Source organism: Pithys albifrons, chromosome 2 (assembly GCF_047495875.1).
Source record: "Pithys albifrons albifrons isolate INPA30051 chromosome 2, PitAlb_v1, whole genome shotgun sequence".
Classification (NCBI taxonomy): Eukaryota; Metazoa; Chordata; class Aves; order Passeriformes; family Thamnophilidae; genus Pithys; species Pithys albifrons.
Genome location: NC_092459.1, coordinates 89,278,652 through 89,290,571, shown reverse-complemented (window position 1 = coordinate 89,290,571; position 11,920 = coordinate 89,278,652). Strand labels below are relative to the sequence as shown.

The window sequence follows — 11,920 nt, the reverse complement described above, 5'->3', positions numbered from 1 at the left end:
TTTCATGTTTGTAGTGCTGAAAAATGGAAGCATATCACATAGAAAGATTGTTAATCTACCTGAAAGAAGGATGTGATTCCTGGTAAGGTACCATTGTGCCAATACAGCTGAGCCATGTCAGTTGACACCAAGCAGAGGCTCTAAGCTGCTGAAAGTCAGGAAAAGTTTTGGAAAATAAATCAATTTTGATTAACTTTCAGTGTGTATATTCTCCTCATAGCCCACCCTCCTTATCACACTGTTGTGGGTGCTGGCTGGATAATGATATCTGCAAAGGGTGAATAACAAACACAGTACCTGTGCCGTGGATGAAACCAACAGCCCTACAGCCCTAAGGGTGAGTCCATAGAGCCATATTGCTGTGGGACCCTTGTTAGATTTTACAAGGTCACACTCCTGCAGCTCCATGAGTCTCTGGCTATGCAACCAGCCAGCCTGGAGAGGAGAGAGCTGAGGCCAAGTTTCAGTTTGCCAGTTCCATTTCTTCATTTTCTCTAAATATTTAGTGCAGACTAATTGGCCATCCATTGTCTGAGCGAGATGGAGGACTGGATGAGAATCATTTGGCTGAGATTGTGCAAGTTCAAAATGATGATTACAGGATTTGAGAAGCAACACCAGCAATTAAGCAAGCAGCAGAGTGGAGGAAGTGTACTTCCCATCGATTGTGCAGACAGCAGCCTGGGTTGCTTTTGTCCAGGAATGCAAGTGTTGGATACTCCTAAATGCATACATTGGCAAGTACAGCAAAAAGGAAGCGGATGTTACCTGGGCCACTGAGTACCTGCATGATTTCAAGTCCCTCATGGGTGGCTGGGAACCTCTAGGTAGATCACTGGAAATCAGTTTTCCTGGGCCTGGTGCCAAAACCCATCCTGAAACAGCTGCTCAGGAAGGGCATACCTGCTTATTAGGAAAAGTTGTTCTCTGGGAGACCTGTGCACTGAGTCCTGTGCTGGCTGCTGGTTGACTTTTGGTAAATCCAGTTTTCTTTAATAGCTGCCATTTTCCAAGGGCTGAAGAAATACCTCCTGGAGTAGCTTCTGTCTGCTCATGGGTTTGATGCTCTCTGGGTGAATTGTGAAGAGATTGCAGCAGGGCAGTCTTGGATGTCCTGCTCACCCCCTCTGTGGTCTGAAGGCATGAAAGCTTGATTCACTAAGCTGAAAAACTTGCAAAGTAGTAACTTTTCTATTTTGTCTTGATTTGAAAATGTGTTATTGAGTATTCAGATAAGCTTTGTACAATGTGGGATTTGCATTTATTTTCTCCCTGAAGCATGTCAAATCAAATAGAAATACAAACTATACAACACAGAGGTCTCCTCATGGCTTGCACTGTTGTGTGCTGGTTTTGTTGTAACTGGATAGGACTTATAGCATAAATCTGCAAAAAATACAGACTAGAAAAGGCAGTTTTTCTGCCTGACTGTAAATGTATTTCACATCGTTTGAAACTGTGAAGTTCAATACAGCTTGCTAGGGTGACAACTTGGTGCCACTGAACAGTGGGACTTTTGCCACTGACACCAGTGGGAGCATGATCTCACTCATTTTTCATACAGTACCTACTCTTTCTGGACCTTGTCCTCTGGTCCTTGAGCCTTGCAAACGTGCACTTAAGACTGCTTAAACCACACGCGTTGGTGTTCTTAAATCCATTCCTACTACAGAATTTCAGAACCAAAGACAATAAACTCAGCGCAGAACAAAATCCTTTCATAACCCGTTATTTCCGTACGTCTCGGCTCACTGAGGGGTTAACGCCGGAGGATGCGAGCGGAGTTGCCTTTGTGCGCGCCGGGCGATGGCGGGGGCCGGCACAGCCCCGCGCGGGGCAGGGCAGGGCAGGGCAGGGCAGGGGGTGCCGCGGCTCCCGAGTAACTCTCGGGGCGGGGAGGCGCGGGGTGCTGTGTGCATGCGTGTGCGGGAGCGGGGCCGGGGCGAGCGGCGGCACCGCGCGGCGACCGCAGCCGCGCAGCCCCGCGCAGGGCGCCCTCCCGCTCCGCCCGGCCCCGCTGCCCCTGCGCGGCGGGGGAAGGCGGCTCGGCCGGGCCCGGCGCGGCGGCGGATGGCGGGGGGGCCGCGCCCGGCGGGGGCCGGCGGGGGCGCCCGCTGCGCGGCGGCGGCGGCGGCGATGCCGAGGGGCCCGGCGCGGCGGGGCGCGCCCGCGGGGCCATGAGGGCGGGCTCCGGCCATGGCCCATGGCAGCGCCGCGGTCATGCTGAAGTGCGTCGTGGTGGGGGACGGCGCCGTGGGCAAGACGTGCCTGCTGATGAGCTACGCCAACGACGCCTTCCCCGAGGAGTACGTGCCCACTGTATTCGACCACTACGCAGGTGAGCGGGCGGGGGCCCGGCTGCCGCCCCTGTGCCCCCTTCCTCCTCGCTGCATCCCCCGGCCCGGCCCTGCCGGCGCTCCGGGAGGGGGCTCGGCCGGGTCTGCCCCCTCACCCGCTGTGTTTCTCCCCTCGCAGTCAGCGTTACCGTCGGGGGCAAGCAGTACCTGCTGGGGCTCTACGACACGGCCGGCCAGGTGAGTGCCGAGCGCTGCCCGCGGACCCCCGGCCCCATTTCCCCGCCCGGGGCCATCCCGAAGTTATTCGCAGGGCTGCGGTCCGGGATGGGCGGTTCGGAGGCGAGTTGGCGGCGGGGGCGATTGGTAAAACCCGATTTAAAAGAAAACCATCGACCCAACCCCGATTCCCGAGGGCGGGCAGGGGGAGACGGGCTTTATTTTCCGCGGAGCCGGGGCCGAGGCGCCACGGCATGGCCCGGCGCGGGGACGGGGGATGACCGCTGGGCAGCGCTCGGCACTGGGCATCGCCCCCGGCCAGCCCCCCTGCCCCCGGGGTGCCGACCCTCCCGCCGGCCTTCGGGGGGGAAATGTGCCCCGTTCGGCACACAGGGAACACGCTGCCCCAGCCGCCTCGGGTCGGATAGAGCCAAGCTGCCGCAGCTTGCCTTGTTTGTGCTTTACAGTGCTCAAATAGCTACAAAGAGTTGTTCAAACTAGGGTGAAGAATAATAACGTGTAATGCTCAGCCACTGCCTTTGAGATAACCTGTGTTTCTTTTGCTATCCCAGACAATTCAAATTATTTGGTTTAGATTACAGCTGGTTGTGAAAGGTGCTGTCATGTCAGCATGGCTCTTAAGTAACTTTATGATGGATAAAATGCTGAATGTTTGGAAGGGTCACAGGTGTAGTGGTTTCTAAAGGTCTCCATGATTCAAGTCACCTCTTCATTAGCTTAAGTTGCACGGCACCAGCCACGGGCCGAGCATGGTCTCCGGGGTTAGAGTGCTTCCAGCTTTCTGGGGATGCCTTATTGGAAACAATTTGTCAAGGGCCTGACCCCAGGAGGTGTGGAGCATATATGGAAATGCTGCGTGGGTTTCTGCAAAGCTGTGTATTCCTTATATTAAAACTTCTTCTTGCAGCGTGAGCATGTGCCTTGGTCTCACATGACCTCGGACATGCTTCCTTGTTGTAAAGAGCAACTAGTAAGATAATCTCACTGAACTTGCATAGACTGAAGCTGTATTTTTTAACCATGTTATTTCTATACTTAGCTGAAGAACTGCTGACTGAAATAGTGTATCTTTCTAGATCTGCGTATAGCCTTAAGTAAGGGAATCAGCATTTAACCGGTCTTTTACATCTTAGTTAGGCCTGAAATCAGTAATATAATTAATTCCACAAGAATTGTAGGAAACAGCCCCATTTCCAGAAAGCTGATACTCTAAAGGGTGAGACTCTTCCCACAAAGACTGACTTCATGGCTGTCATCTCACTGACGTAAACACAAACTAGTCAAATTTATGCCAGCTAAGTGCATTTCTTATTACTGTCATAGTCCTGTTTTTCAATAGTAATTGGTTCAAAACACATCTTGTAAAATGTTGCTTAAATAGGTTACAAAATGAGGATCTAGTGCTCAGTCAAAGAAAGCATTTGGTTAATATGCAACTAATTTTCTTTTTTTTTTATGAGCATTGAAAAGTGTGAAAGCAATTCTAGCACAGCATGCACGTAGTTTATTTGGGGATGCCATCTCAAACTACTTGGGCTAGTCTTCTTGCTAGTAATGGGAGTATGTATTGTCAGCTCTGTGTAACCCTAACTAAGGTGGTTTTCTAGTATGCCACTTTGCCTGAATGTGCCGAGTAAAAACCCAGGTGACCCTTGGCCTCTTCAAAAGTTAGTGGGGTAAACTGTCCAGTTTACAACTAACAGCAAATGAAGGTGTTCCTGTTATACTAAAACTTTTCAGTGTGAAGTTGTATATCCAGAGGTATAAACAGTTGAGGTAACCTTTTTCTGCCTGTTTCTGAAAAGCTGAAATTTTCAGTTTGAAATACAGAGCAGTTTTTGAGCTACTTAGGAACAGTTCTTGCTGTCCTGATTCTGAGGAGCATCAGCTCACACAGGGTGTTTTAATGAGGCTACTTCACAGATTTATCTGGTCCTGGTAAAATTCTCTATTTAGTCAGAGCTGTGCTGCTAATAAAATCTTTACCACTATGCCCATTCCACTTCAGCATGTGTGGGGAACTGGTGGACATCTGAGGCTGCCAGTCCAGCAACTTCACTCAGCTGAAAGCTGCTTTATCAGAGAGTGGGCTGACAAGCCTGTCTTACCAAAGCTATGCAATAGCAGAAAGCTTTCTTTAAAGCTTAAATATATATAGTAAAGATCAGAAAAGACATGAGTTGATGATGCCTTCTCTGTGTTGAGGAAACAACATGCTGCATCTGCTTCCTGCCTGCTGCTTGCACAGACTTCTGTGTGGATCAGATTCTTTGCTGCCCAGAGTTGGGATTTCTGTGCCAGCATACATCAGTGCTTTCATTTCTGTCACCCCCAAATTGTTATATTGTAAAATATTGGCCTGATGGTATCGTTTTCTCAAAACTTGGCAGCGTGTGATCACTGTGGTATTGAAGCAGTTCACAGTCTTCAGTATGTTTGCACTCCCAGCTCTGGACAGAGTATAGATACCACCTACAGATCTCAATTCAGGGGGAAGAGGAGTGAGGAGGTAAATGAAGGCTTAGACAGTGACCTACGCCAAATCCATGCAGGAAGTCCATAGCAGACCAAAGGACTTTGTGATTCATAGCTGGTGCACAGCAGGCTCCTCGCCCTGAAATACTGACTTACCAGTGTGTGGGTCTCTTTACTTGCGTGGTTATGTATTTAGCAACTTGTGACAGACTTTGTTTTGGCAGAGGAGTTGCAAGCTTTTGAGTTCATCCAGTTCTCATTTCTGCTTGCTTCTTCATAACATAGACAGGATCACATGTAGTAACTATAATGATGACATGAGGCCTCATATCTTTGTGAGTTTAAAGTAGGTTGAGAATAAATCTATTAAAATCCTACTTTTTCCTAGCTATACATAGCAGGGGAAAATGCCACTAGTGGTTCACAAAGTTCAGTTTATACACAGGCCTTTGGGGGTGTGTGACCTCAAGATGGCTTTTCTCTGGCTGAAAATACGGAGGCTGTGGTTCAGCAGAAAATAGCCAGTACAGCTGCTGGGCAGTGGAGGCTCTCGGAGCCCATTTGGGTTTGCAGCTGTGGAGGCAGCCTCCCATGACAGGGAGGTGGGTGGGAATTTGGTGCCATTCCTCCAGCAATTCCTCCTAGAGGTGGAGTCAGCAGCTCCTTTTAGCCTTGCTGCTTGCACTAAGTGGGCTTAAAGTGGGTCTTGGTTTCCACAGGATGAGATCTGTGGAACCAACCTGCACTGAAGACCTGCATCAATGCACTGAATGAAGTTTAAATGTGAGATGCTTGTAGTATGGATGCTTGTATGCCTTTGGCTTTGTAGTTGTCTGTTTTGCTCCAGGAGACTGTGTGTCAGTACAGTTCTTCGCTGAACAGGGCATGTGGCCAAATCAGTTTGGGAAGAGAACCGTGGCTTCATCAGTTAAGATCACCATGTTGGAGTGTTTTTGAACTGGTGACAACTGATTACCATTTTGATGTTCCATAATACCAGAAGCGATACTGCCAACTCTCATGATATTAACACTTTTGGAGAAATGTCTGTAAGCACTAACAAAGAAGTGTGCAGTGTGTCTCCTTGCCATGACCCACCACTGGGATAGGTGGGAGGACACACAGGAGTTGCCTTCTGGGGATTTCACTCTATATTGAAGGCTGTTGTTTAAAATTGCATTGGAGTCTATCCTCCTGCCAATTCCTTTTGCTGTGGGTTTTTCATTCATAGTGCCCCTTTCATCCAGTATGTGCTGACTACATACAGGTGGAAGTCTTGCTCTGCTGCTGTGTCTTTGCTGCGAAGGATGGTTGGGACCTAGAAGAAGGATGGAGGGGCTGCAGTAGCAGAGCCTGTGCTGCTCCTCTTGCTCTGGGAAGAGGGATGCTGAGGCATAGCTTGGCTGTTTGGTGCAGGTTTGGCACCAAGCCAGCATCTCGGCAGTGCAGAGAGGGGTATGGTGCAGTGCCTCATAATAACATTTATATTGCTCAGCATCACTTACTGTTGTGATACTAGTGTGGCCTCACTGGACACAGCTGAGGAAACTGGGTTCCTGTCTTTTCACTTTTTAATCTCTTCCTTAAAAGCCCTAATATATGGTCTGATACAATGAAGCTCTCGGTGCCTTCTCAACTATCACCACACCAGTACCACAAAACACTCTAAGCACAAGAGCAGAACAATCCACTTCGTGGTACTTCTCAGCTCAGATACCAATGGTCACTCTGGGTTGCAGTCACAGCCACCTTAATTCAGATACACTGATTTTATTGTTGTAACAAAACCCCTGATGTTGAAAGCAATTTTATGTTAAAGTTGGTCAGGCTGCTGAAGTGTGTAAAGCTAACTCACATATTTGAAAGATCTCTGTTAAGGTGATGAATAAAAACAAATGGTTATAACTGTGAATGTGGCTATTAAAACTGATAGTCACCAAACTTGCAGCAGTTGCTATAAATAAATAGTAGTACTCCTTGCTGGCTGTTTGTCTTGGCTTTGGTAGGTAGCCCTGGTCTAGCAGGTACAACTCCAGTATCGGTACTGAGAGGAGAGACAGCTGGTGATCATTTTGTCCGGTCTGTTGTGAAGTAGGAATGTCACCCCTCAGAGCACACTGCTCCTTCAGAGTTGCCCCTACCAGGCAGTTGTAGCACCAAATGCCAGTCTGGAGCAAAGCAGTCTCACACAATGCAAACTCTGCTGTCCTCTACTGCAGAGCTGTAAACACCAAGACCTTTAACATGATTTTGGCAGATCCTGACATGAAATATTAGCAATTAAGATCCTGTCCCCTTTCTGTCCCCTCCTGTGCCTCCCTCTTCCCACATGCATTTTCTCTCGCTCTCTCCCTTTCCATGTCCCAGCCGAGCTAGCAGCTGGCGCTGGGAAGCTGTGAGCTCATGAGCTCACTCCCGGCTGGCGTGCTGGCCTATGAATAGCTCAGCCTCCGCTGAAGCTGCTCTGTGCCTCAGGATGTTGCCAGCCACGTAGCTTTAACAACTGGATGTATGCAGATAAAATAAAAACATGCCTAGATGCTCTCTTTGGAATTTAAGGTTTTCAGTGTAAGAGGAGGTGAAGTGCCTGAGCTTGCAATCTCTCTGTTGAGAGTTCTCTAGACAATGGTTTAAGCAAAGACAGACTTTCCCTTTAAAAGGAAGTGGACTTGTACCTTCAGATTTGCTTTTAAAATGGCCTTGCAACAATAATAATCCCAGTGTGAAGCTTGCATTCAAACGCCTCCTTGTGAGCTGTGACTCACGCTTTGAAAGCATCACAGCTTTCCTAGAAGGATAGGTAAGTACTGCTATCGCCAGATGGGGAGTCTCAGGATGGGAGATGCTGCTCTGAGTTCCCAGAACCATCCACTAGACAGATGTTGGAAACTCAAGAGAGTTATGTTTCATTTTCAGAGTGCCAAAAGCCCCACAGCTTTTCTGAATAGCAACACCTAATTATGTTAAAACCAAATGTAAGGGATGCCTTTGAAAATGGAGATCCAGAATGTCTTTTCCACATTGACAGCAAATTAATGGCAGACCAAAATAAAGAACCCAAAGCAAACCAAGTTTGAGAGGTTCTCTGAAACTTCAATTTTACCTATGTTAAAAGCACATTTTTGTGAAGACTACTGACTTAGACAGACTCTTGCTAAACATTTCTCATGTGGCCAAGTAAAAAGCCCTTTTTCCTGGGTTGAGTCAGTTGATAGCCTTTAGTTTGTGGCAGAGTTCTGGCTGAATTTTACTAATTTATAATTTCTTTGAGGTAGTGGCAGGTTTCAATCCTATCCAAACATCACCAGATGAAAAGCCAACACTGAACCCAAGCAACTGTTACTGCTCTTCCAGCACAATGTTATTGTGTATTCTCTTACTTCCTGACTTCATTTTAAGATGGTGTGTGCATGTGTGCACCTGCACTCGGTTGGGTATCATATAATCTGCAGCTGTACTGCAGGAGGCAGGAGTGATGGAATGGGACAACTGGGCAAGGTGGCATAAGCTGATGGGAGTTTTTCTGATAGAGAATGCATGAGACCTTGGGATTTTTGTCAGTCCATAGTCAGACTTCTCAACTGAAATTTGTTTCCTTTGCAAAGAGCTCTTAATATTTTGGTAAGTAAGAGAAGTATAAAAAAACCCGCATAGTTTTCAGTGATTTCTTAACTCATGATTCAGTTTCCAAAGTACATCTTAAATTTATATTTTGACTAGAGTACTGCCTCCATCACACTGACCTGCAATGTAAAAGGGCTTATAGTGTGTTAGGTTTGATCCAAAGCTCTGTGTTAGCAGGCACCCTGATTGCTGATTTCAATAAGCTTTGTTCCAGTTCCTTTATTGAGAACACATGGACAAAGCAGACATAAAACTCACTTCAGCAATACCAAGGTTTTGTCAGTCCCAGGCATTCAAAGTGATGAGTCAGCTATTCCTATCTGCAGACACTGCTACCTAAAAAAGTCAAGGAAATCAGAATGGTTTTTGCCCTTTGCTGCATATGGGTTTTCTTTAAGCCTTTGGATTTCATGTATCCCAGTTTCCTCTGTATCTGTGGGATACTAGGAATTTATCGTTCATTTAAAGGTGAAAAGGATGTGATTTTTCTTCACAAGACACCAGGAAACAGGGCTTTAAGAAATAACAAAAACACACTGATGCCAAATCCCACAGACATCACTAAAATGGATGCTTTGGGACAGAATCATAGAATCACAGAATGCTAATGGGTTGGAATGGACGTTAAAGATCATCTAGTCCCAACCTCTGCAGGAACACCTCCCACTAGACCAGGTTGCTCAAGGCCTTACCCAACCCAGCTTTTCAGGACTTTTTTTTAAACCTCCAAATCAGCAGATCAATTTGTAACAAAACTGCTCTTCTTTAATGAGAAAAAATTGCAAAATGAGGGTAGAGAAGAGGGAACTGTATCTTTTTACTGCTCTGTTCTGTAGTTTTATAAGCAGTCTGTTGGTTTGGATTGGTGACCAGATTAGTTGCGTTAAGGTGGCTGAATGTTACATGACACTTTCAGCAGTTCTAGTGGTTGTGTCATTTGACATGTTAGCAGCTACTGTCCCCAGTGTGTTTCAGTCCTGCACTCTGCTGCATCCGTGCCATGGCACGTGTGCAGTAATTCTTTGCCATGGCTGGCACTCGCTGGTGTGCACATAAAAATGCAGGTGGCAGCATTATTCTCCAGAGGAAAGGAACATCTGTCAGCATCCTAGGTGAGTGTATTGCTTCAGATGAATAAAACACAGACTGAGAGTGCCTCAGGCAGCTCGTGCTCTAAATTAGACATAGCCATGAATGCTTAAAGACCATCAGTAGGACTTAATGTTGGTTCCATCTTGGTCTGATTTCCAGTTGGGATTCAATGTCGGAGTCAAATAAGGAATGGATGTCAGGTGTGACCTGGGATGCATCTTTAGTTGTGACCAAGAGATAGTCCAGCCACAGGCAATGACATGGCTTACAAATTCCTCACTTGACATGGAAAAACTAGGCAGTTTTTCAACTGCCTTAACATCTTCTGCAGTGAAGTCATCAAGTGTTTTACCACGTTCTTCAATGGAAGCCTTAAGCCCTGACAAACTGGGACTTGATGTAAAATGAGGTGCAGAAGACTCTTAGCAACTTCTGTAATTCCAGAAACTCTTTCACCATAGTGTGTTTATTCAATATGCACATGATGGCACTGGTACTCTGGCACTGGTGCTCTGCTGAGAAATTGTGCGATGGGGAATTAATCTTGAGGAGTCAGTGTGAAGCTGGAGTTTTTTATCTTACAAAGCTGTGGTTCAACTCTGGACTGAAGAATGTGATTTGGGGGTTTATTTGTAAAAAGTGAAAGGGAATAGGACACCTAACTGATCAATCTTTCTTGTCTGATCAGGCTTTATATAGGTAGTAAGTTAAAAGACATGTCTGATATGATATGGATAACCATATTAAACCAACTGTGAGAACAGGTCATATTCTTTGAAAATAAAGTGAAAGAACCCATTTTCCCAAAGAGCAGGTTCTGCAGGTTCAGCTCTCCTGTGTCAGGGTGAATTTTATTTTTTTCCTTTGCCTGTATTTGAAAGAAAGGAGAATCCTGATTGTACAAGGCTGCAGTCACCACAACTGGGGTGAATTCCTTTCCTGGGGAAAATGGAAATCCTCTATGGATGGAGTACTGTTCATAAACTCACTGACAGTGAGAAAGGAACTGGCAGAGGAACACATCACAGCCTCGAGATTTCTCGTGGACAGGGAGTGAAGGGGTTTGTCCATGGCAGTTACTCTGCCACTTCTTAGCTCCATGGTGGGTAAGCAACTGGTTGAAGTAAAGGTGTGTAAGTGAAGCTGTGCTGGCTGATACTGCTCGCAGTCAGCTGAATCCATGTTCTTTTGTTACAGATACTAAAATAATTTGCCTTATGAAGAAAATGCAGGGACTTCCACTTCTAGAAAACTATGAAGAAGTCAGCAAGTTGAAGTTCCTGTGGTGATGGAGAGGAGGGAGGGAGTGTGCTGTTGAGACTGTCTAGGAAAATGGTTTAGCATTACCACATGGCAAGATGTAGGATTTGGACAGTATTGAATTATACATTAAGACTAGGATCAATCTGATCACTTAAAGGCAAATTTTGTGTATAATTAAAGAAATATTCTGCCCTACTTGTCTGTAATGCTCTAAAATCCATCTTACTGGGCACCATCTTCCAGCTACTTATTTCTCTCTATACAGAAAAGTTGTTCAGACATGTAAGCAGTTGCACAGTTCTCAAATATGCCAGAAGGAAGTTTTGTGGGGAAAAAAAAATTGTAATTCACAATTCCTGGGCTTTTTCAATGTATAATTCATATGTCCTTTGAACAGTCCTCCTCACAGGAATTCAGAAATGGATTTAGATCAGCTTACTTCATTTTTAGAATACAATGGAAGAGCACTTACCCTGCATTCTTGCAGCCTTTTCTATAATTTAAAAATAGATGCTGGGCCCAAATCCGCAGCTTTTAGCACTCCCTGGGAAACCTGTGTGAACAAGTCACAACAGGACAATTCTGCTATATGCTCAGAAGCCTGTGAGGAGACAGAGAGTCTGTAGTGCACTTTTTCCCTGCAGCCAGGAAATAATCACTGCATCTCATTTTGCATGGTCAGAAGCCAGTGGCTACAGATGTAGGCAACTACAAAATGAAATGCAGTGATCAGCGTAACAGAGCTTGGGCTGCAGGATTGGACAAGCCGACATTTTATGGCAATGCTGTGTCAGTCCAAATTGCAGCTTTCTGCCAAATGGTCCTGCATTAGTAGTGCCTTGTGAGTGGCAGTGCCAGGAAACCAACATCCTGGGGGACTCTCCACCCTCCTTCCTTGCAAAGGGTTACAGTTACACAGCCCAGACTGAAAA

General features: G+C 46.3%; 1 protein-coding gene across 2 annotated transcripts in view; it reads left to right on the top strand.

Moving 5' to 3' along the window:
- The first annotated feature begins 1,922 nt into the window (after positions 1–1,922).
- RHOQ (ras homolog family member Q) overlaps positions 1,923–11,920 on the top strand; it is a 22,382-nt gene continuing 12,384 nt past the window's right edge. For both annotated transcript variants that reach the window (XM_071577180.1, XM_071577171.1), the window contains exons 1-2: positions 1,923–2,338; positions 2,476–2,534. In XM_071577180.1, coding sequence (XP_071433281.1) covers positions 2,178–2,338; positions 2,476–2,534 — 220 coding nt within the window. In that variant the 5' untranslated portion in view covers positions 1,923–2,177. The remainder of the gene's footprint in view (positions 2,339–2,475; positions 2,535–11,920) is intronic.